The 23,302-nt window shown below is 39.3% G+C and overlaps 1 protein-coding gene across 4 annotated transcripts in view; it reads left to right on the top strand.

The window, feature by feature from the left end:
* LOC126964454 (copper-transporting ATPase 1) overlaps positions 1-23,302 on the top strand; it is a 94,009-nt gene that overhangs the window by 53,634 nt on the left and 17,073 nt on the right. For all 4 annotated transcript variants that reach the window (XM_050807556.1, XM_050807553.1, XM_050807555.1 and 1 more), the window contains 14 exons: positions 527-654; positions 1,695-1,862; positions 4,264-4,337; positions 5,010-5,127; positions 6,408-6,568; positions 9,193-9,293; positions 12,315-12,443; positions 13,339-13,516; positions 14,431-14,528; positions 15,527-15,662; positions 16,795-16,935; positions 18,134-18,242; positions 18,661-18,820; positions 22,730-22,829. In XM_050807556.1, the coding sequence (XP_050663513.1) occupies positions 527-654; positions 1,695-1,862; positions 4,264-4,337; positions 5,010-5,127; positions 6,408-6,568; positions 9,193-9,293; positions 12,315-12,443; positions 13,339-13,516; positions 14,431-14,528; positions 15,527-15,662; positions 16,795-16,935; positions 18,134-18,242; positions 18,661-18,820; positions 22,730-22,829 (1,801 nt within the window). The remainder of the gene's footprint in view (positions 1-526; positions 655-1,694; positions 1,863-4,263; positions 4,338-5,009; positions 5,128-6,407; positions 6,569-9,192; positions 9,294-12,314; positions 12,444-13,338; positions 13,517-14,430; positions 14,529-15,526; positions 15,663-16,794; positions 16,936-18,133; positions 18,243-18,660; positions 18,821-22,729; positions 22,830-23,302) is intronic.

Raw genomic sequence — 23,302 nt, forward strand, 5'->3', positions numbered from 1 at the left:
TCAGTAGGCAAGCTTATTATCGCTGTTAAATTGCGAAGACATGTTTTTAGAACATTACATATTCATCTAGCCTACCTTTTTCTGTGGTAGTATAACTTGGACGAACATTTCTCAAAATAAATTGTATTGTAAACTCAGTGGGTTGGTATAGGCAGTTAAATGTTAAGGCAGGCACTCATAAGTGCATATCAAAGGTTTTTACTAAATATTTAGCGTAAGCTAAAACTTACTGGGTGGGTTTACAATAGAAATTTGGTTACAGAATAATGTGTGTGTAATATATTAATTTAGATATTTATTAAGGTAGGCATTGCTTATTTGCCTATATGGAATGCACGCACCTGATATTAACCTTCCTCTTGAATCACTCTATCTATTAAAAAAAACCGCATCAAAATCCATTGCGTAGTTGTAAAGATCTAAGCATACAAAGGGACAGACACCGGGAAGCGACTTTATTTTATACTATGTGTAGTGATATTACAGGTGAAGCCAATATATAGCGTGGTACATCGGTTTCTTTCAGGAAACTCCTTTCGCGCGAGATCCCCACCGACGTGTTGATAGACATGGCGGGACCCACGCCCAAGGTCAGCGACGTTCTCGTAGCAGTCACGGGCATGACGTGTCACTCCTGTGTCAACACCATACAGGGTAAGTGGCGCCACAACATCTAATCCTTAACCTTAGATAATTTTCCCGTGAAGCAGTAATGTGTAAACAAAAGCGTGTACACCTTCCTTAAAGGCCGGCAACGCTCCTGTGATTCATATGGTGTTGCAAGAGAATGTGGGCGGCGGTGATCACTTAACACCAGGTGACCCATACGCTTGTTTGTCCTCCTTTTTCATAAAAAAAATATAGTTTTTCGCTCTGTAGGGCGCCGTAGCTAGCGAAATTACTGGGCAAATAAGACTTAACATCTCTCAAGGTGGCGAGCGCATTTGTTGAATTTGTCGCCCAATTTTTTGGGTTTTTAAAGAATCCTGAGCGGCACTGTAATGGGCAGGGCGTATCAGTTACCATCAGCTGAACGTCCTGCTCGTCTCGTCCCTTATTTTCATAAAAATATAAAAATGGTAGTGGGACTGCAACTTCAGTTTGTGGGGGCAGCAAATCATTATCATCAATCTTACAACTCATGGTGCACACCGACACACAAACCGACGGCGCTGATGTACTCATATTAAATTAACTTGGAGGCGGCTAATTTAATAACGTAACCATGTAAAGTCCACGAATGGCGACTATGTACCGGACAGACGTAGTGTTGATATGCGACCCTCACAAGATTACGGTCCGAAAATTATATTATATATAACCTACATAAACTCCCCCGAGTTTTACCGACTACAAAATGTCATCGAACATAATATTAACCATTTGTTGTTTTTGAAGTAAAAACTTCTTTAGCAGCATTGAGGACTTATCTCATAATTGTTTAACTCGCGCTTAATCGAAAATTTGTAACTGACTAACCTCAATGCTAACAATAAAACTATAAAACTGCATAGAATATGTCCGTCTCTTATTATTTGGATGAGGGCAGCGCAGGACAGAACGTCATGGCGAGCTTTGGGTGAGGCCTTGGACCAGCAGTGGACGTCTTCCAGCTGAAATGATGATGATGATAAAGCATGTAAACCAGCAGAGCATCTGCTGTGTATCATAACAATACAATTATTTTGTTTCAGGATGTCTCGATGGAATGGCGGGTGTGGTAAAGGCAACAGTGAGCCTGGCGGACAATAGTGCGTCTGTTCGGTTCGCAGCGGACGTGACCACGCCCAAGCAGATAGCGGACGCGATATACTCGTTGGGATTTGATGTGGACATAGTCAGCGTGGACGGGAGGAAGTACGGTACGTACTTGGTGGGGAAACATTATGAAAGAGAGTTATTTGTTCTAAAGAATAAGAATTCAGAAAAGGGTACTCACATCAAACAAAATTAAAAAAAAAGTGTGTGTGTCCCATAGACCAAGTATATATAGTAACTAGACATCGGTTTGGTGTGGCCAACATGAGACACATAATATCCTATATACATAGGTACATAATATAACACAAGTGTTCTTTCGTTATCACTTTATCGTAAAACACAACATCGCACCATATTTACTTCAATTCTACTTATTAAGTAGAATTGAAATTTTACTGTCACTGATGTTGAATAAATAGTGGATATTTCACACGTTACACAACAATTAAAGCTTATTTTTATAGACCCAAAATAAAAGTAAACAAAATATCTGTGCAGCGCTGTCAAGTTTGTTTAGCACACCGGGTGTGCTGACCTTGAAAAAACCGGCACGCATGGCGAAACAAAAAATCTAATCACTATATCTCATTTCTTTACATAAGACTCGCATAAGTATTTCTTTTTCTCGTGATTGAGACGGAAGCTATCAATTAGTCTAGTTACTATACTTGGTCTATGGTGTGTACTTATGTATGCACGCAAGAAGTTATACTTCTATGGCCTAACAAAGCAAAAATCCTTCAAATTATTTATTCCTCGTGTTATTCTACGCTTGTAGAAAGAAAGATATTGTAGAAATCTTGCAACGATGGCTTTGACAATTAATTATTAAATAACGAATACGGCTATACGGGCTTGAACCCTTTGCCGATCCTAATAATGGACGAAGAAACCAAAAAAATAATAACGAATGTCGCAAACGTCAGATAATTTTAAGAACCAACTTAACCTTAACTTTTGTGATACAGTGATGCGCGCGAATCTTAAAATTTCATTCTCATCATTTTTTCATAACGCGCCTAAAGAAGTGTAACTTCAGTAACTCGAGTTGTTACTGTATGAAGTTTCATATACAGGTGTCCCAAAGTTATGGGACATGAAGGGAAAGTATCTTGAATATCGAAGATAGGCTGTTTTACTGAAAGAAGACATTATGTTATTTTTAAAAGTTAGTAATTCTGCATTCAAAGATTTTCTAAAAATTACTTGCCTCGTCTGGGAATCGGACCGACTTAAATCTAAAAAAAAACTCCCTCACTCTTATGATGCCAATCGAAAGAATGGCCAAAAACTAATAACTCTTCTGAAGTAACATAGTATTTTAAAAGAAAGTAGTCAATTAAATGGGTATTTTTTGTAAATTAATTAATTAAATGCTCAAAATGTGATCTCTCTTGTCTTACGCAAATCGCCAATCTTTTAATGAGTCCGCTGCCTGATGATTTTCTTATCATTTTATGGTGAATACTCGATATGATATGGCACAATTCTGTTTGTAACTCGCCCACGTTCACGTATCGCTTTTTGTATAGCATATCTTTCACATATCCCCAAAAGAATAAATCTAATGGTGTAAGGTCCGGAGATCTGGCCGGCCATCTAATCGGTCCATTCGTACTAATCCAAGTAGAAAAACATTCATTTTACGTTGTTCCTTTCTTTTAAAATACTATGTTACTTAGAGGAGTTATTAGTTTTTGGCCATTCTTTCGATTGGCATCATAAAAGTAGGGATGTTTTTTTTACATTTAAGTCGGTTCGATTCCCAGATGAGGCAAGTAATTTTTAGAAAAACTTTGAATGCAGAACTACTTACTTTTAAAAATAACATAAAGTCTTCTTTCAGTAAAATAGCCTATCTTCGATATTTAAGGTACTTTCCCTTCATGTCCCAAAACTTTGGGACATCCTGTATAGTGTTCTCCTTCTTCTATATCATATCGTCTTAGAAATAACGCACATGGAACACAGCCCCAAAGCTTAGTTAGACGTGGAAGACAGTGCCTTTTTACGTTTTGTTGGATTCTTTCAGTGTGCCTTGTTTTGAGTGAAGTGCACGGGTCACCTAGTAATATTATTAAATATGTGTGTATGGGTTTGTTTGTTTATTACGCTAAAGCGTCGTTTTTAAAAAAAAAAAAGAAAACTTAAGTGTCAAATCCTTGACCTACATGTATGGCTTCGATTTTGATTTGATTTTTGAACGCCTTAATAACACCAGTGGGAGGCTCTTTTGTGCAGGATGCCGGCTAAATTATGAGTACTTACGAACGCTGCCTTAACGATGAGAGATATATGATTTTATAATAATATTGATGTGGCATCATTAAAACACCAACCTTTTATGGCTACAGTAGTTAATACGGAGTTAATTATATTGAGTGTTAGTATAGTACACACACCAACACATTTGTTTCTGTGCACCCTACAACCCGATTTAAAGTATGTACTACTTATTACTTGTACACTCCTATATTAATTAAATCGTTCCTTTTTTCATAGATACCTCAGAAAACAACGAGCAGGCGCAAGGGGACGGCGTCAAACTATCGCCCAACAGCAAACCCCACTTAAATGTAAGTATACACACACATACATAATTTAAATTCAAATTGAGAAATGAGATATTGAATAATATTAGTTGAGAGATAATTTGATGATTTTATTAAGAAATGTTTATTTTATGTTAGTTAGGTATCTTTTAAATCACATACACGTGGTTTGTAACACACACACACATTCCTTCAAACTCACGCACACATACCCAAACATATATATAAACTGACTACCACCTTTCCGACTACAATTATTATGGTGTTTTACTGTGTGTTGATTGCTTAAAAATTCAGGTCTTTAAAATGTCAAACCCCTTTTGGCTGTCAGATTAATAGATATTATTTAAACGTTTTTAAGAGCCTTGGAATATGTACAAAGAAGATATAATAATTGTACAATTACGGAAGTCTTACTCTCCAAATTCAATTAAAGAAATAGGGACTCTTACGATCTCAGCCTTAGGTCTATGCGGCAGGTGGCTACATGTATAAATTATTTCATATTTTATCTTATCAATACTAAATTACTGGGCAAATGAGACTTAAAATCTTTTGTCTTAAGGTGACGAGCGCAATTGTAGTGCTGCGCAGAAATTTTGGGTTTTTCAAGAATCCTGAACACTTCATTGTAATGGGCAGGGCCTATAAATTACCATCCGCTGAACGTCTTGTAAAAAAATCTCCATTTTTTAGGGTGGAGCTGTAGTGGATACCTCGGAGGTGGTTCTCTCACGCTGTACACTGGAAGTGCGAGGAATGACGTGCGCCTCGTGTGTGGCTGCGATAGAGAAACACTGCGCCAAGCTACCTGGTGAGTTACTCCATAAGAGCTTATATGAAAGGGTTAATGCAACCAGATTATTACGGTTAACGTACAAATTAATATAATATGGTACCCTATGTATTTAATAATATAGAAATGTTAAGACAGACACATTAGGAGGCTCCTTTGCGCAGGATGCCGGCTATATAATGGGTACCACGACGGCGCCTATTTCTGCCGTGAAGCAGTAATGTGTAAGCATTACTGCTTTTCGGTATCAAGAGTGCCATAGCTAATGAAATACTGGGCAAATGAGACTTAACATCTTATGTCTCAAGGTGGCGTGCGCAGATGTAGTGCCGCTCAGGATTTTTGGGGTTTTTCAAGAATCCTGAGCAGCACTGCATTGTAATGGGCAGGGCGTATCAACTACCATCAGCTGAACGTCCTGCTCGTCTCGTCCCTTACTTTCATAAAAAAGACCCTAAGATAAATATTGGATTACTTGAGAAAAAGCTTTTTTCTTCTTAAAGCCATAAATTATTCTAATTTATGGCTTTAAGAAGATCATCCCCATGATCTGAGTTCCTTTACATATAACCAAGCCGTGTTAAGAGCTTCCTTGTGCGGTGTTTTCAGGACGATTTAACATGGGCACCTTCAAAGAGCGCGTACACTTTTCTAAAAGGCCGGCAACCCTCCTGTGATTCTTTTAAACTTACTTAATTTAAGTATGGTTCTCGATATCAATTGACCAATCACCCCAAGCAGCGCTCGTTCACGAGTTCAAATCTCAGGTTGTGGCTCCATCTACAGGATCTACTTCACAAATGATAACCTTCTCAACCCCAGTAGTTGCATATTAGGAGATTGACTTCAGATGTCGCTCTTTCAAATCTTAACAAGTTGTTGAGTTTGTTTAGAGTTAAACAAAAACATACCAAGATTTTCGAACCATACGTCACTCAAACCGTTGGCTCAGTTAGAAGTGAGCGCGGATGGAACCCGAAAGATCGCGATAGGTCAGAAGTGAGGGATATCACTTTAAAACTAACAAGTGATTTGTATTTAGGTATTGTATTTATTGAGGTCCCGGGTTCCAATCCCGTTAGGTGCAAACATTTATATGATCAATATGAATGTTTCAGAGTTATGGATGTTTATAAGTATTTATGTATGTTTAAGTTAGTGTATTGTATATATCGTTGTCTTGTACCCATAGTAAAAGGCTATGCCTAGTTTGGGGCGAGATATATTGTGTAAGCGTGTCAATATTTTTTTATTTATTATTTGTTTATATCATTAAAATCCAAACCATCACTCGGTAGGTGTGCAGTCTGTTGTGATTGCCCTGCTGGCGGCCAAGGCTGAAGTGTGTCACGACGCGAGCAAGATGGCGGCGGCCGACATCGCGCGCTCCATCACCGACCTGGGCTTCAGCAGTGACGTCATCAGCGAGAGCGGCGCGCCTCGCGACCTCACCCTGCTGGTGAGTCTCCTGCCGTCTGATGACGGACTTGCAGAACAGAGTTGCAGGAGTACAGATGCTGCGGATGGTCATAGTATTCTTATGCTCCAAAAGAGGGATATTGGAGTCATTTATTGATTTATTAATAAAGGCTTACCAACTAAATACAATTTATTAACTTATACACTAAGAATTAAACAAATATAATAAAATAGTTTAAATGTACCTACTTAAATTATAGCTTTTTTTTTAATGAAAATAAGGGTCGAGACGGGCAGGACGTCCAGCTAATGGTAATTGATACGCCCTGCCCATTACAATGCAGTACCGCTCAGGATTCTTGAAAAACCCCAAAAATCCTGTGCGGCACTACAACTGCGCTCGTTACCTTGAGACATAAGATGTTAAGTCCCATTGCCCAGTAATTTCACTAGCTACGGCGCCCTTCAGACCGAAACACAGTAATGCTTACACATGACTGCTTCACGGTAGAAATACGCGCCGTTGTGGTACCCATAATCTAGCCGGCATCCTATGCAAAGGAGCCTCCCACTGGTAGGCAGAACACCTATACGAAATACGTGTGATATTTAAAAATCTAATCTCTATAAATTTTGTTGAGCAATATAAATTTGTTTTTTAAAATTAAGAAAGTTTGAAAAGAAGATATCGATGTTTTCATCTATATTAAAAATACAATTATATAATTGTAACATTTGCTGTAGAGGAGAGTTTAAGCCATAATTACTGTAATTACAGTATTTATAAAATGCAACCAAGCAGGGGCCTGCATATGACATAGGCAATAAGCAGTGCCTACTTCGTTATGAACCTAAATAAGTATAGCGCTATTGTAAAAGTTAATTTAGTTTATTTTGTTCCGTTATTTTATAACCTAACTTCTATTGAACACCTACTCATACAATTCTTTACGCTAGATACTAAATATAGGTATTTAGTAGTAGTTTAGGTAAGCAATTTTTTCATATTACAAAGCTCAACTACGACTAGTTAGATCCACAGTGCCTACCTGAATAGAAAACTAATGCACGCCACTGCGACCAAGATACCCTTTTCAGGAAACATCAAGTTGATTAACATCGTAACCCTTCCCTCATACATATATATGAATATAATGTATGTTAAAAAAAGACGTGTGGCACTCGCGGACTGCCGCGGTAAAGCTATTGCATAGCATTTTTTATCAACTTATGCAATTATAATTATTGATTTATTTTATTTACGCAGTATTTTTTTTTGATAAAACTTAGTTTAAAAAAGCAAACGGGAAGTGAGTAAAATTTAACTTGCAAGATTTGATTACAGACAGATAACTGGACAGGTGAAACTAAATAAAAATGCTTGTCATAATAATAAAAATTAAAAAAACGTGATAAAAAAAATAAAGAAATAAAAAAAAATCAAGATGTACCCCAGGCTCGAACCTGGGACCTTCTGCAAAAAAGCATACGTGATAATCGCTGTTCCACGGCAACTGTAATGACCGTGCCGAAATATCTATATACATCTAGTAAGTAAGTGTTAGGTTATTTTCGTTGCGGAATTTCTGGATTCAGTCTCCACGCTCAAGGCCCGCGATAGAAGCTATGCACTAGCTTAAAAAATATAACTAAGAAAATTTGTGATTCAATTCAAGAAGAAAAAAAACTGTACGTGCTATTAATAAGTTAGCTAGAGTTAAGGGCTCCTTCATACCTATTATATATATTCCTAGTAAGACTCACCGAGCACAAATTCAAGAAATATATTAGAACTTGTTTATAGAAGTATATTTCTTTAACAAGTATTTATTTGTACCGCAATTTTAGGACGACACGAGACTCGGATCCGTCAAGTCATCGCCGATCGGCTTTATTATTTGGTATAACGTGGAGATGCATTCCTGTGCATCTTATTCATTTAACGGGTGCTCAGAGGAAAAACCGCAATTATTATTTATTTTATCTACACCCATGCTTTAAATCCTCTATTAAAGATTCTGAAACAGTTAGCTTATTACCAACATTAAAAAACCCAATGTCCTAATAACCATTACATCATCCAAACGAGTGTTGTAATGTTGTACTGAATTTCATAACAACACTCCTATTTTTTTCAATCCCTTCATGCTCAAAGAGTTTTAACAGACAGCCACATTCTAATTGCTCGATGCGTGGTATCTGTGTGAATTTCAAAAAAAGAACATTTTCGTTTACGCGCGTTCCACACTACCAGAATGTCGCGCGCCGTAAAAAAAATAGGTATTTCGAATCCCCGCCATTTTTCTTCGATATTTTTATTGCTTTGTTTACAAAAAATGAGCGATTCATTTTAAACGCTGCAAAAGAACTTAATTTTCATGTGAATTTTAATTATTGCACTAAACAAAATGTAAATTACTTCTAAAATAAATAATTATTTCATTAATACTTAGTTTATTTGTATATAATCAGTAATGGATGATATTAGGTTACTACTAGGACTGGCTGTTTTAATGTTAGCAGTAAGCTAACTGTTTCAGAATCTTTTAGAGGATTCATATTCTGGGTGTAGATAAAGTCTTATATGCAACTGTTGATAATTAGGTATAAAAACACCTTATTACACAACAGTTGCATAAATAACTAATGTGTAATATCTTTCAGATCAAAGGAATGACGTGTGCGTCGTGCGTCAGCAAGATTGAGAAGAGCCTGATGAACCTAGATGGTGTGATATCGTGTGTGGTGGCGTTAACTACAAGCAAGTATGTAGCGTTTAATTGTATCAACTTAAATTAAGTTGTTTGATAAACAGACTTAAAATATAATAGCGTATAGAGGAGCTGACAGTCCGTTAATGCGTGATTTGTCAGTGTGTGCGCTAGTGATGGTTTGATGGAGCTAATGAGAAGACTGGCTGACTATTAACGACTTGTCAATCTAAATCGGTTACATTATTATCTGTCGCACACTTTGTTTGTCTCTACGCTAGTATACTGTTAGCAGGGGCGTGCATTCCATATATGCCAATAGGCATAGCCTACCTACCATATTCATAGTCTAAATAATATACCTACACTAGATTCCAAGATAATTCAGATAAATTTAGTTCTTTTATTCTATAATCGAACTTCTATTGAACACCCAACCAGTAAGTTTTTCGTTACGCGATATACTAAATACCTCAAGTAAGCAGTTCCGATAATGCTTAATAAAGGCTAGTAGAATACGTTCAATTTCTATAAAAAAAAATATTTGTCAAGGTTATACGACCACACCAAAATATATACAATTACTATGTATATCGTTCTTAAATATGACCATCGCAATTTGACATCTTTAACACATGCGGGGTAGGCAGGTTTATGACACTTCGAAATGACAATTAGCTGTCACGAATTAAACCAATGAAAGAAATTATACCTACATTATGATTTATGAGTAATTATTATGACGTGTCTGGTTCGCTTAGTGTCCGAGTATCAACCTTATTGCGCTCCCATAAGAGTGTTGACATCGCACATGACGTGATTCATGATTGTGAGATATAAAATATGACATTTCCGGAAATAAAAATATATTGTTCACTAATAATGAACAATGACAGCGCCATTAAGTACTTTAACATCAATTCCTGCCTTATCGACTATAGATGAAAATTACATAAATTAACAAAAATCATATTTTGCAAATTGAAAAATTGAATAATTTTATCAAATTAGTGTAATGTCATCGGTCCTCGATAAATCTACAAAGTTTGAACGAAATCTAGCCGTTTAAAGTGGGTCAAAATCGCGCCCAAAGAAGTCGGTTACAAACATACAGGTGAAGCTAATATAATGCGTAAAAAACGCGTATAAAAAAAAAGAAGTTGCTGTGTGTTTTGTGTTTAAAATAGGTAACTAGTAAGGAATTAAAATATAATGGAGGAATTCCAGTGTCGCGATTGTGGCGAAAATACGATTTGTTTAGATAAATTAGGTATGTATCCTTTTGCACAATTTTCGTTCGTAGATAAAATAAAAATTGTTTCTCTTAATAGACCAATGCAAAAATGTTACTTAAATCAACAAAAAGGTAAAATTATGAGATATTTAAATACCAAGTATTACGAAAAATATCTACACTTGGCTAGCCGGATGCCGCCATTTTAATTTATTGTTCTGCTACCCCTGCTGTTTATTTTCTACAACGAAAACTGTGTGGAATGATACTGGTTACGGTGACTAGAATAATTTGACAAATCTTGCTATAACACAAGATCAATCTGACAGAACAGCAGAAAAATTTTGGTAAGTGAACTTACTTATAACAGGTACTAAATTTTTAAATATTAATCGCAAAAACAACTAGTTAGACTTCGAGTGCCTACCGCGCTGGAAAACCAATGCACGCACCTAACTGTTAGTCTATAGTTGTGACAGTGAACAAATTTTAATTATCGACTTCGGTTGGTTTGTTTCAAATAGATTGTCTTACGTCAAAAGCCTTACCTGAAGATTTACCCATTTGTTACTACCCTTTGGACTTCCTTTGGACTATTTTCCTCATATCAAATCAAAATCACTTTATTCATGTAGGTAAAGACATAATATATGAATGTGAAAAGTTTTATTTTCGATTTACATTACAATATTACCATATTACAATATTACCATATCAATTGGTGCCATGGAGAAGGTTTATATCTGTGGAAGCTTCACTGAAAACCACAGCGGTGCAGAAGAAGCAGCTGCTAGTGACATCACTGATCTCTTGGTTGCGTGAGCGCCAAACCATGAACAACAAACAAACGAGTTTGCTGTCTTGTTGCTATCTAAAGATTGCCTCGGCATTACTTAAAAACTTCATATTAACTACGCATCACGTTTACGCGTACATAAAATTTATTTATTAATTATATTTCTCTATGTGTAAGTTTATATAATATTCAAATTTAAGTATCTGTATGTTAAAAGTTTTGAGATGGACTTTTTGTTCGTAAAACTTATGATCTTATGATGTTGTACCGCTAGGACTTAATATACACTGGTTTTTGTACATTTTATTTATATTGTTATGATAATAATAAAAAATAATAAAGATATTTTATAATTGAAAAGAATAAATGATCTATTGGACTTAACATTCAATGTCTTGTAGCTACCACCTATAAGTTGGACTGCTAAACCCGCTACCGCGTACCCTTTGGGGCAACCGGTATAATTTCGCCACGTTCCACAACATTGGATGATCAGTCGACAAAGGGGAAAGCGTGGAGACCGCGGGGGAAAAGAGAACATAGTGTCGAGCGATGTCTTTTTCTCGTCCTGCCTGATTTGAAACGCTATGTGCACTGTCTGGTACGAGTCGAAAATACCTGCAAACTGCTTATGAGGCCTGTATCGTAGTTTGTATATTACTCCCTCATGCTACACTTTACCAAGAGCTTGCGCGACATCTAGAACGACTGTTTTATAACAAAAATTTCGTTTTCCATTATAACGGTTAGTCTTTGGACTTAAGCCATGGTAGAATGATTTTCCCTAAATCTAAAAAGACTTACTTGCATTACATATAAAATATTTATTCATAAAAAGTTACACTGTCATTTAAATCATGCCCCGCAAAACTGCTTACGCAGTTTGACTGCGTTTTCCGCAACTTCTCCCTGTCTCACCAAAATGTTTTAAATTTAGAATAATTTTATTCGGCGTTTATTGATAACACAGTCCATGTTTAAAAAATGTACTGTTTTAACCATACGTTCGAATTATTTTTAAAATTTAATTTATTGTTTTGTTTAGGGGCAGAGTAAAGTACGACCCGGAGGTGATAGGCGCTCGCCGCATCTGCGACACGGTCAATGAACTGGGGTTCGAAGCCACCCTCGTGACGTCACACACCCGGACGACTGGCAACTATTTAGAGCACAAGTGAGTTCGACTATCTGCACTTGAATGTGTTGGTCCATCGTTCAAAGTCAAAGTCAAATAAACTTTGTTCAATTAGACTTTTGAATAGTCACTATAAATATTTCTTTTAAATTACTGAATTTGCCGTACGTTCGGAAAAAGTAGAGCTCATAAAAAGAACATACAAGAAACTCAACGGCCACTCTTTTCAATCAAATAGAGTATTTTACAATGGCTGTAATATACATAACTAATTAGTTTGTTAGGTGCTGCATCTAATATATGAATCGTGTTTAAAAAGTATAAAATATTTTACAAGTGTTCACGTTCATATCTGGATGGAGATTCCTGCCGCCGAATTCCCCCTTCGCACGACACGCCACAAGTTAGGATATCATCCCAACCATCTGGATGTGTGGCGGTCCTCCACAGTGCGGTTTTCAAGGAGCTTTCTTCCTCGTACTACAAAGCTGTGGAATGAGCTTCATTGTGCGGTGTTTCCAAAAAAAGTGATTCCTCTGGTGTTGCAAGAGAATGTGGGCGGCGGTGATCACCTAACATCATGTCACCCAAACGCTCGTTTGTTCACTTTTTATTTAAAAAGAAAAACAACTGGCATTCCACAACCGTCTGTTTTAGAAACTTCTTTCATCGCACATACACTCTGTGGAATTGAATGTTATAATAATAATATTGATCTTATAATAATTGTTGTTGTTCCATTAATTTTAGTTTAATATATTTATTTTTACATGTTTATATATTATATCTATGGATTCAAGCCCAATGCCAAGAAATATAGTATAGTGTCTAAATGTTTATAATTTGGCCCGGTAAATTTCATACAATTTATACATTCATACATTCTTACTATTTCCTTCTCGATAGGATTCGTTAATTTTCTGTGTACTTCCAGAGAGGAGATCAGAAAATGGCGGAACGCGTTCTTAATATCGCTGATATTTGGGGCGCCGTGCATGGCTGCCATGACGTACTTCATGGTGAACATGGGCAGCCACGAGGACATGTGCTGCGTGATACCAGGGCTCAGTCTGGAGAACCTGATCATGTTCGCCCTGGCCACGCCCGTGCAGGTTAGTGCTGGACGGGCTAGGAGTAGCAGTAGTGCCCTGTATCCCCCTACATCATTTATACGTCTAGATAAACTGTGACAACTTTTTTTTATGAAAATAAGGGACGAGACGAGCAGGAAGTTCAGGTGATAGTAATTGATATGCCCTGTCAATTACAATGCAGTGCCGCTCAGGATTATTGAAAAACCCAAAAATTCTGAACAGCTCTACAACTGCGCTCGTCACCTTGAGACATAAGCTATCAAGTATCATTTGCCCTTCAGACCGAAACACAGTAATGCTTACACATAACTGCTTCACGGCAGAAATAGGCGCCGTTGTGGTACACCCATAATCCAGCCGGCATCCTGTGCTAATGAGCCTCCCACTGGTACTTATATTTACAAACGAAAAAAATTTAATATACGTTCAAAAAAATCGTCACCTTTTTGCTCTATTATAATAAGGGATTGCTTGTGACTAATTCTAGTAGGCTTCATAAGATACATAATAGCTTAAAGGGTAAAAAAGTTCCAGTCACTGTTTAGGAATTATCTATAAATAAATTTAAAAGTTTTATTAAAATATGGCTCTGTCGTAAATTCTACTACTCCACAGCTCAATATCTTAGTGATCGGACAGTTTGGGACTAGATTATGATTATTTTATAGCAATTGCAATGACAGTACAATATTGTATATTTTATTAAAAAGAAAAGTTAATTAGAAACAGCTTCTTGCGCCGCTTCTTCTCTCTCAGAGTGCCATTTGTTTCCGAAGCAGTAGTAGCATCTAGTATATTAGAAATGATATCAAAAAAATTCTAAAGGAATCAATTTTAAGAAAATAAATGCCTTTTATGCGTATTACATCCTAAATTTTTTATTTGTGTCACTCTTGATATAGAACTAAATCTAAAACACAGTGTTATTTCAGTTTATAGGTGGCTGGCATTTCTACAAGCAGGCTTACAAGGCGCTGAAGCACGGAACTTCCAATATGGATGTACTAATATCGATGACCACTACCATCAGGTGAGGCTGTGGAGTTTTTTCGTCACAAGAAATCCGAAACTCAAAATTAGTTGTTGGAACTATTAGGTCAAAACAATCTTTACATAGTTAGCCGTAAAAACGCATAAAATTGACAACTTTTATGTGAAAGCCATATGATAATTTTTCTGTGTCGGAAAAAGTTGGGAAAGAAGAATTTGACTACGCTAATATTGTTTTCACGAGCAATGGAGTAATCATTCTTAGGATAGTTTCCCTGGCGAATCTATGTTTTAGGATTTCCCCATATTATATTTTATATATATTTATACCTACTATTATGTAAGTAAGTTTTGTACACCATTTGATTTACACTATATAACTTACTTTCTACATTTAACGTTATACGTTATGAACGTATAAATGTATCGAAATTATACCTGTTTACACCTGGCTGCGAAGCCAGGTGGGCAATGGCAACCGTGATTTTTTAAAATCATTATGTAAATTGCCGTGATGTAGACGATATTTTATTTAAAAAACAAGTGAACGAATTTTTTTCCCAAAAATCAATTAAATATAATTTAATTAAAAATACTAGCGGCCAAATTTTGATAGGCAACTTGGTAGATATATATTCTCCTAATTATAAATATAAATAAAAATTTGTTTTTTAGCAAATAATCGATGAGCGCACTAATCCCGCAGTCGAATCTTAGACTACAATGAGTCGAGATGGTATAAGTAGTTGTCATTTATCTTTTTATAGTTGTCATTATGAGGTTAAGCGCCATTTGTACCTTCGTGGGTGGTATTTGCTGTAGACAGATGGTTTTTGGAAAAAAATACTGACAAGTGTCCTCTCCTTTTTTGGTATATGTAGTTTTGGATTGTAATTTAGAGGTTATTGGATTCCAGGTGTTAAATTAATACAATAAATATAATTACATACGTATTAATCCTGTAAAAAGTGTTTTAATTAAATGTGTAACACTCGCGTTAATCAAAGAAAATACTATAGCTGATAAAATGTGTGACAGCTACGCGTACTCCCTGAGCGTGGTGATTGCCGCCATGGTGCTTCAGCGCACCACCAGCCCGCTGACATTCTTCGACACGCCGCCCATGCTGCTGGTCTTCGTGTCGCTCGGAAGGTGGCTCGAGCACATTGCTAAGGTAACACCCACCAATTTTTTTTTTATGGAATAGGAGGATAAGCGAGAGTACGGGTCACCTGGTGTTAAGGGGTCACAGCCGCCCACGTTTATGGTACGCACGCAAGGTGTACGCGCTTTTTTTGAAGGTACCCACATCGTATCGTCCCGGAAACATCGCACAAGGAAGCTCATTCATCAGCCCACAGCTTTGTAGTACGTGGAAGAAAGCTCCTTGATAACCGCACTGTAGAGTACCGTCCGTCACACATCCAGATGGTGGGGATGGTAGGATCTAAATAATTATGAGTATAATATATGTCGGCGTTACGCCAGGGTTTCATTGATCAGGGTCCATCATGAAGAAATACAACATTAAGAATTTCTCGGTTTATTGAAGCACATTTGCTAGTATAGATATGAACCATCTTTACATAAAACAATCGCTTTTATAGCTTCCGTACAATAGATGAAACAGAGTAGATACAACTTGTTTTAAAACACAAATAAAATTAGGTATTGTAAAATAATTCGTAAATACAGCTCAGTAAATGTTTTAGTGAATTTATATAACTTCAAATGATTTATATAATAGTTTGTTCATTTAATTTGAACAAACATTACGAAATAAGAAGATGGCGCTGCAAGCAAGTTTCGAAATACAATTAAGAAAGACTTATTGCATAAAATAATAAAATTTGATACAGAATAACGATATTAATTCTAATACAAATTAGTTTGAACATTTACACATTCAATTAAGTATTTTAACAATAAATGAAACATCAAACATCTTCAAACATTTCAAACAGTCAAAACAGTGTCTATTAAATTAGTTAGACCTTAATAAATAACATTTTTATGTTTACAAATAGCTATTTGTATTTAAATTTCAGATATATCTATAATAATACATTCATTTTAACGATAAACTAAAACAAATATCAATAGTTGCAAACAATTGACGGTAGGTGGCGATTTGCGCCCATATATACATGCCTAATCTAATTAAATCTAATATACATCGAGAACAAAAGAAGAAACTTAAGTAAGGCTTATTCTAGATCAACATTATAAAATGTTTACAGTGTTTTGTCTCAAAAAGGTTTACTATTCAGCTTATTAGTTAGGTATAACCCAACACTCATATACAGGGTAAGACATCGGAGGCTCTATCGAAGCTGCTCTCTCTGAAGCCGACGGAAGCTCTTCTGCTGACCCTCGACTCTGACGGTCACGAGATAGGCGAGAAAAGTATTCCGGTCGAGCTGGTGGAAAGGGGCGATGTGTTGAAGGTAACTTAGTAGTCTTACTTTACTAATGCAAATGTTATTATTATTTAATCTATTCGACACCTCTACACGAGGCATCCTCAGGAGATGTTGACCAGACAAATCCTGACACTGACGAGACTCTTTGAGTCTTTAGAGTTCTTGAAGACAAAACTTAGCGGAATTTAGACTCAATATAAATCACAACTTTTGTTTGTTACGCTTTCACGCCTGAACCACTGAAAAGATTTTGATGAAACAGTACAGAGATAGAACTTGGAATAGGACATAAGCTATCTTTGATCGCAAATAAGAGGTTTGGAGGAGTTGAAGTTTATATGGAAGTTCGTCACTATCAAAGGTGACACTATGAAACTTTGTATTTCGGCAATTGATAAGAAATAAATAAATATTGTGTCTAGCGTTTTTGAAATTTCAGAAATTCGATTTTGATAATACTTGATACAAAAATAAAACGCTTAAAAGTTGTGAAACTTTTATACTATAATACTTTCAGAAAAATATGTTCCCATAGGAAACTATATTATATGTCGTGCTTACGAATATCAAACACTCAAAATGATTTAGCAAAGGATGGAAAAACAAAATAAAGTAGTTTATAATTATAATTTATATATATATATATATATTAAATAAGCAAATTTATAGTTAACCGCCGTAGTTTGTATGTGTATTGATTGCAAAGTATTTTAAAAAAAGCTGCTCAAAGTAACTATTCCAGGCGGACGAAGTCGCGGTTAAAAGCTAATATGTATATATTTTTGAAATGATAAGTCTTTTTGGTACGATACATACTTTATGACTATTGATTGTGAATGAGCTAGTCTTTCTAACACTCGTACAGGTAATGTCGATTGGAGCCTACTATGGGAGCCGATCTTAATGTGGTTGTTTTGTGAAACTTATAACTTAGCATTTTTTTCTGTTGTGATAACAATTGTGTGTTTAGTGTTTATTAACCTCACCTTAATGGTCTTTTGACTTCTTATGTTGCCTTAAGCTCTATTACTTACATTATTTATTTGAACGCGTTCTCTAAGTTCTGGAAAATTGGCGGCGAACACCGCCCGCTATTTCAGGAGCATCCATGAGGTATTGTCCTGGAGACCGGTTAAGGGACATTATTCCATAGTTTGATTGTCGGTAGAAGAATGTTCTTTGCTGCTGCGGCAACCTGACTACTGACTGGTTTTACGGACAGGTGGTGCCAGGAGCCAAGGTTCCGGTCGATGGCAAGGTTCTCTCCGGGCAGAGCACTTGCGACGAGTCTCTCATCACCGGGGAGTCTATGCCAGTTGCTAAAACCAAAGGTAATACCGTAACTACCCTAAATCGGCACCTTTTTAATCTAAATACTAATTTTCATATACAACACAAATCTTAAAGAAAAGTTTGTTTCTAGCTTCTTTTCTAGCTTCAGTAGGCTCCATAAAATACTTATATTACATCGCCTCAATTTCTTTTTGCCCATCTATTGCGTATCGCATTACAATCGGACACGGTGTACTCTCTCTCGGAAAGCAGAGCTTAAATCTGGCGTCTTCGACCGCGCGGTCAAACTGACTTGAAAGCAGTAGTCGAAATTAATGATACAGCTACACCCCTATAAAAGTAGACCGCGCAGTACCGGGTTGCCAACCCGGGACCTCTAGCTGAGTAGGTAGGGTCACTAACCACTGGGCTACATGAGTCGTCAAAAAACTTATGTTCAACGTTTGTTGGGTACAGATTCGTTGGTGATAGGCGGCAGCATAAACCAGCACGGCGCGGTGGTGATGCGAGCCACGCACACGGGCGAGGCCAGCACCCTGGCGCAGATCGTGCGCCTGGTGGAGGACGCGCAGGGCAGCAAGGCTCCCGTACAGCGGCTGGCTGATACCATCGCTGGGTGAGTCCACTATAATTCAACCAGCACGGTGCGGTGGTGATGCGAGCCACGCACACGGGCGAGGCCAGCACCCTGGCGCAGATCGTGCGCCTGGTGGAGGACGCGCAGGGCAGCAAGGCTCCCGTACAGCGGCTAGCTGATACCATCGCTGGGTGAGTCCACTATAATTCAACCAGCACGGTGCGGTGGTGATGCGAGCCACGCACACGGGCGAGGCCAGCACCCTGGCGCAGATCGTGCGCCTGGTGGAGGACGCGCAGGGCAGCAAGGCTCCCGTACAGCGGCTGGCTGATACCATCGCTGGGTGAGTCCACTATAATTCAACCAGCACGGTGCGGTGGTGATGCGAGCCACGCACACGGGCGAGGCCAGCACCCTGGCGCAGATCGTGCGCCTGGTGGAGGACGCGCAGGGCAGCAAGGCTCCCGTACAGCGGCTGGCTGATACCATCGCTGGGTGAGTCCACTATAATTCAACCAGCACGGTGCGGTGGTGATGCGAGCCACGCACACGGGCGAGGCCAGCACCCTGGCGCAGATCGTGCGCCTGGTGGAGGACGCGCAGGGCAGCAAGGCTCCCGTACAGCGGCTGGCTGATACCATCGCTGGGTGAGTCCACTATAATTCAACCAGCACGGTGCGGTGGTGATGCGAGCCACGCACACGGGCGAGGCCAGCACCCTGGCGCAGATCGTGCGCCTGGTGGAGGACGCGCAGGGCAGCAAGGCTCCCGTACAGCGGCTGGCTGATACCATCGCTGGGTGAGTCCACTATAATTCAACCAGCACGGTGCGGTGGTGATGCGAGCCACGCACACGGGCGAGGCCAGCACCCTGGCGCAGATCGTGCGCCTGGTGGAGGACGCGCAGGGCAGCAAGGCTCCCGTACAGCGGCTGGCTGATACCATCGCTGGGTGAGTCCACTATAATTCAACCAGCACGGTGCGGTGGTGATGCGAGCCACGCACACGGGCGAGGCCAGCACCCTGGCGCAGATCGTGCGCCTGGTGGAGGACGCGCAGGGCAGCAAGGCTCCCGTACAGCGGCTGGCTGATACCATCGCTGGGTGAGTCCACTATAATTCAACCAGCACGGTGCGGTGGTGATGCGAGCCACGCACACGGGCGAGGCCAGCACCCTGGCGCAGATCGTGCGCCTGGTGGAGGACGCGCAGGGCAGCAAGGCTCCCGTACAGCGGCTGGCTGATACCATCGCTGGGTGAGTCCACTATAATTCAACCAGCACGGTGCGGTGGTGATGCGAGCCACGCACACGGGCGAGGCCAGCACCCTGGCGCAGATCGTGCGCCTGGTGGAGGACGCGCAGGGCAGCAAGGCTCCCGTACAGCGGCTGGCTGATACCATCGCTGGGTGAGTCCACTATAATTCAACCAGCACGGTGCGGTGGTGATGCGAGCCACGCACACGGGCGAGGCCAGCACCCTGGCGCAGATCGTGCGCCTGGTGGAGGACGCGCAGGGCAGCAAGGCTCCCGTACAGCGGCTGGCTGATACCATCGCTGGGTGAGTCCACTATAATTCAACCAGCACGGTGCGGTGGTGATGCGAGCCACGCACACGGGCGAGGCCAGCACCCTGGCGCAGATCGTGCGCCTGGTGGAGGACGCGCAGGGCAGCAAGGCTCCCGTACAGCGGCTGGCTGATACCATCGCTGGGTGAGTCCACTATAATTCAACCAGCACGGTGCGGTGGTGATGCGAGCCACGCACACGGGCGAGGCCAGCACCCTGGCGCAGATCGTGCGCCTGGTGGAGGACGCGCAGGGCAGCAAGGCTCCCGTACAGCGGCTGGCTGATACCATCGCTGGGTGAGTCCACTATAATTCAACCAGCACGGTGCGGTGGTGATGCGAGCCACGCACACGGGCGAGGCCAGCACCCTGGCGCAGATCGTGCGCCTGGTGGAGGACGCGCAGGGCAGCAAGGCTCCCGTACAGCGGCTGGCTGATACCATCGCTGGGTGAGTCCACTATAATTCAACCAGCACGGTGCGGTGGTGATGCGAGCCACGCACACGGGCGAGGCCAGCACCCTGGCGCAGATCGTGCGCCTGGTGGAGGACGCGCAGGGCAGCAAGGCTCCCGTACAGCGGCTGGCTGATACCATCGCTGGGTGAGTCCACTATAATTCAACCAGCACGGTGCGGTGGTGATGCGAGCCACGCACACGGGCGAGGCCAGCACCCTGGCGCAGATCGTGCGCCTGGTGGAGGACGCGCAGGGCAGCAAGGCTCCCGTACAGCGGCTGGCTGATACCATCGCTGGGTGAGTCTACCATGTCCACTGTTTCTACATCCACAGTATATCAAAATGTTGTGATTTTATTGAGTGTATAGATTCCGCTAAAGTTTGTCTTTAATCAATTCGTTACCTGTTTCACCTCTACACGAGGCAGCCAAATTCTCGCACGAGACTCTAACATCTACGTAGCAACAATGGCTCATTAAATTCAATCTCGTGTCAAGTAGCGGGCTAACAGCGCTATGTTTTCACATAGGTTAGTATTGGCCGGCCCCGCTCGCTTTCCTCACACCATAATATGACAGCAATCGGAGACTCGGAGAAGCATTCTCGCTCGGGCCGCCAGTCGTATTCTGGTAGGGCACAGTGCTACTTATTGCCGAGGACGAAGAAAATGTGAATCAATGTGAACATTTGCAAAATATATGGAAACAACTCCAAGTTAAACGACATCCAGCACCACGCTGACATGGCGCTGTCGGCTTTGTTTTCCATCCGGACATACAGACAAAAATACTCATCGTATTTAACATACCCCGGGTATAAAATATTGCTCAACTGTATAGTTGAGAAAACACATAATATATTGTAATATTTACACACTTTTACACAAATTATCTTGCCCCAAATGAAGCATAGCCTGTATATTATGGGTACAAAACAACGATATATTACCTGATTGATTTATTAACATACATAAATAAATATTATAAACATCCACGACTCGGAAACAAACATACCTATTCATCATGTAAATGCTTGCACCTACCGGTATTCGAACCCGGGACCACTTGGCAATGAATGACGCCACGAGCGTTTTTGACCTAGTTATCCAACTGTTGCATACACATATTTTTCTAGAACTCTGTAATTTTAAATGAAAAAAAAAACAACAACTTTTTGAGTTGCATTCTTTGGGCGATGTATTTTTTACATAGTTACTTAACTCTGGTGAGTGGTTTTATTTTTACTTCAATGAATGGCAAAGGTACACCCATACAGCCAACGCGGGAAATATGAAAATTACAGAATATAACCTAGCAGTATCTTGGCAAATTATATTAAAATTTTTCTAAAGTTACAATTAAAATGTATAGTCTAATGATTAAAACATGGAAAATAGTATGTAGGTATGTTCTATAGTATGTACAACGTATTACCTAATATTTCTATGAACCTACCATACCTAACCTAGGTTGAGCTGTCTGATGCACCAAAAAACTGTGCTTTTTAGCTACATTATAGTAGGGTAAACAATGTTTTTTTAGGCCATAGAGTATAGACTTTTTCAAAGACCACTGACCTATATAAATACCACTGAACAGGCTGTTCCATATGTTTGACAGCAAATTTATTGTGCCTGTTTGCTGAGGTTGTCATCATAGTTTTAGTACGGCAGACTCTCGCTACATAGCCAACAGCGCCAAAATGGCAAATATCAAACAGCACAAAAGCCCTTTGACAGCCGCCAGTCCAGTGGTATATAGTAGAGGTCAGTGTCAAAGACTCAATAAAGTATGTATTTATATTAGTGACCGTGGCTGTATAAATGACAGAAAAAAAAATAGTATAGGAGTAGAAAAATATAACAAAACTATTCTATACTCAAATTCATAAATTTCCTAATGTTTTATCATCTTGTGTTTGTTTCAGATACTTCGTGCCCATAGTGGTATTCCTGTCTCTGTTGACCTTGATCTGTTGGACGATCAGTGGCGCCATCAACATCGATATTGTCAAGAGAATTACACCGGTATGATAATATAACATAGGTGTCAATATTGGTTGAAATGTTATACTTATTAACCGATAAAAATAATTGATATTTTTATTTGTGAAAAATATTAGTTAATACTATTCCTCAAGTATACATTTGATTATTTATAAATGTGAATGAAGTTGAATATTTTATCCTATTGTAGCATATTATATAGATGTTAATAGGTAAAATTAAATGAACATTGAATACTTACTTTATAAGATACATTTCATACGATATTTACAATTTTGCTACTTTTTTTTACTCCTACACTGATCACATATATCCGTCTTGATATTTTGATAACCGAACTTAATTTCCTTACAAAACAACGTCTTGATGAAAAAAATTACAATTACAAGACACTTACTAATACTTCGTTTCTGATAACAATATCGCATAAAATAAATAACTATTAAAAACAATGATTATAGCTATGTTAAAACTAGCTTTAGGTAATGTAATAT

The sequence above is a fragment of the Leptidea sinapis genome, chromosome 5, assembly GCF_905404315.1.
Source record: "Leptidea sinapis chromosome 5, ilLepSina1.1, whole genome shotgun sequence".
Taxonomy (NCBI): domain Eukaryota; kingdom Metazoa; phylum Arthropoda; class Insecta; order Lepidoptera; family Pieridae; genus Leptidea; species Leptidea sinapis.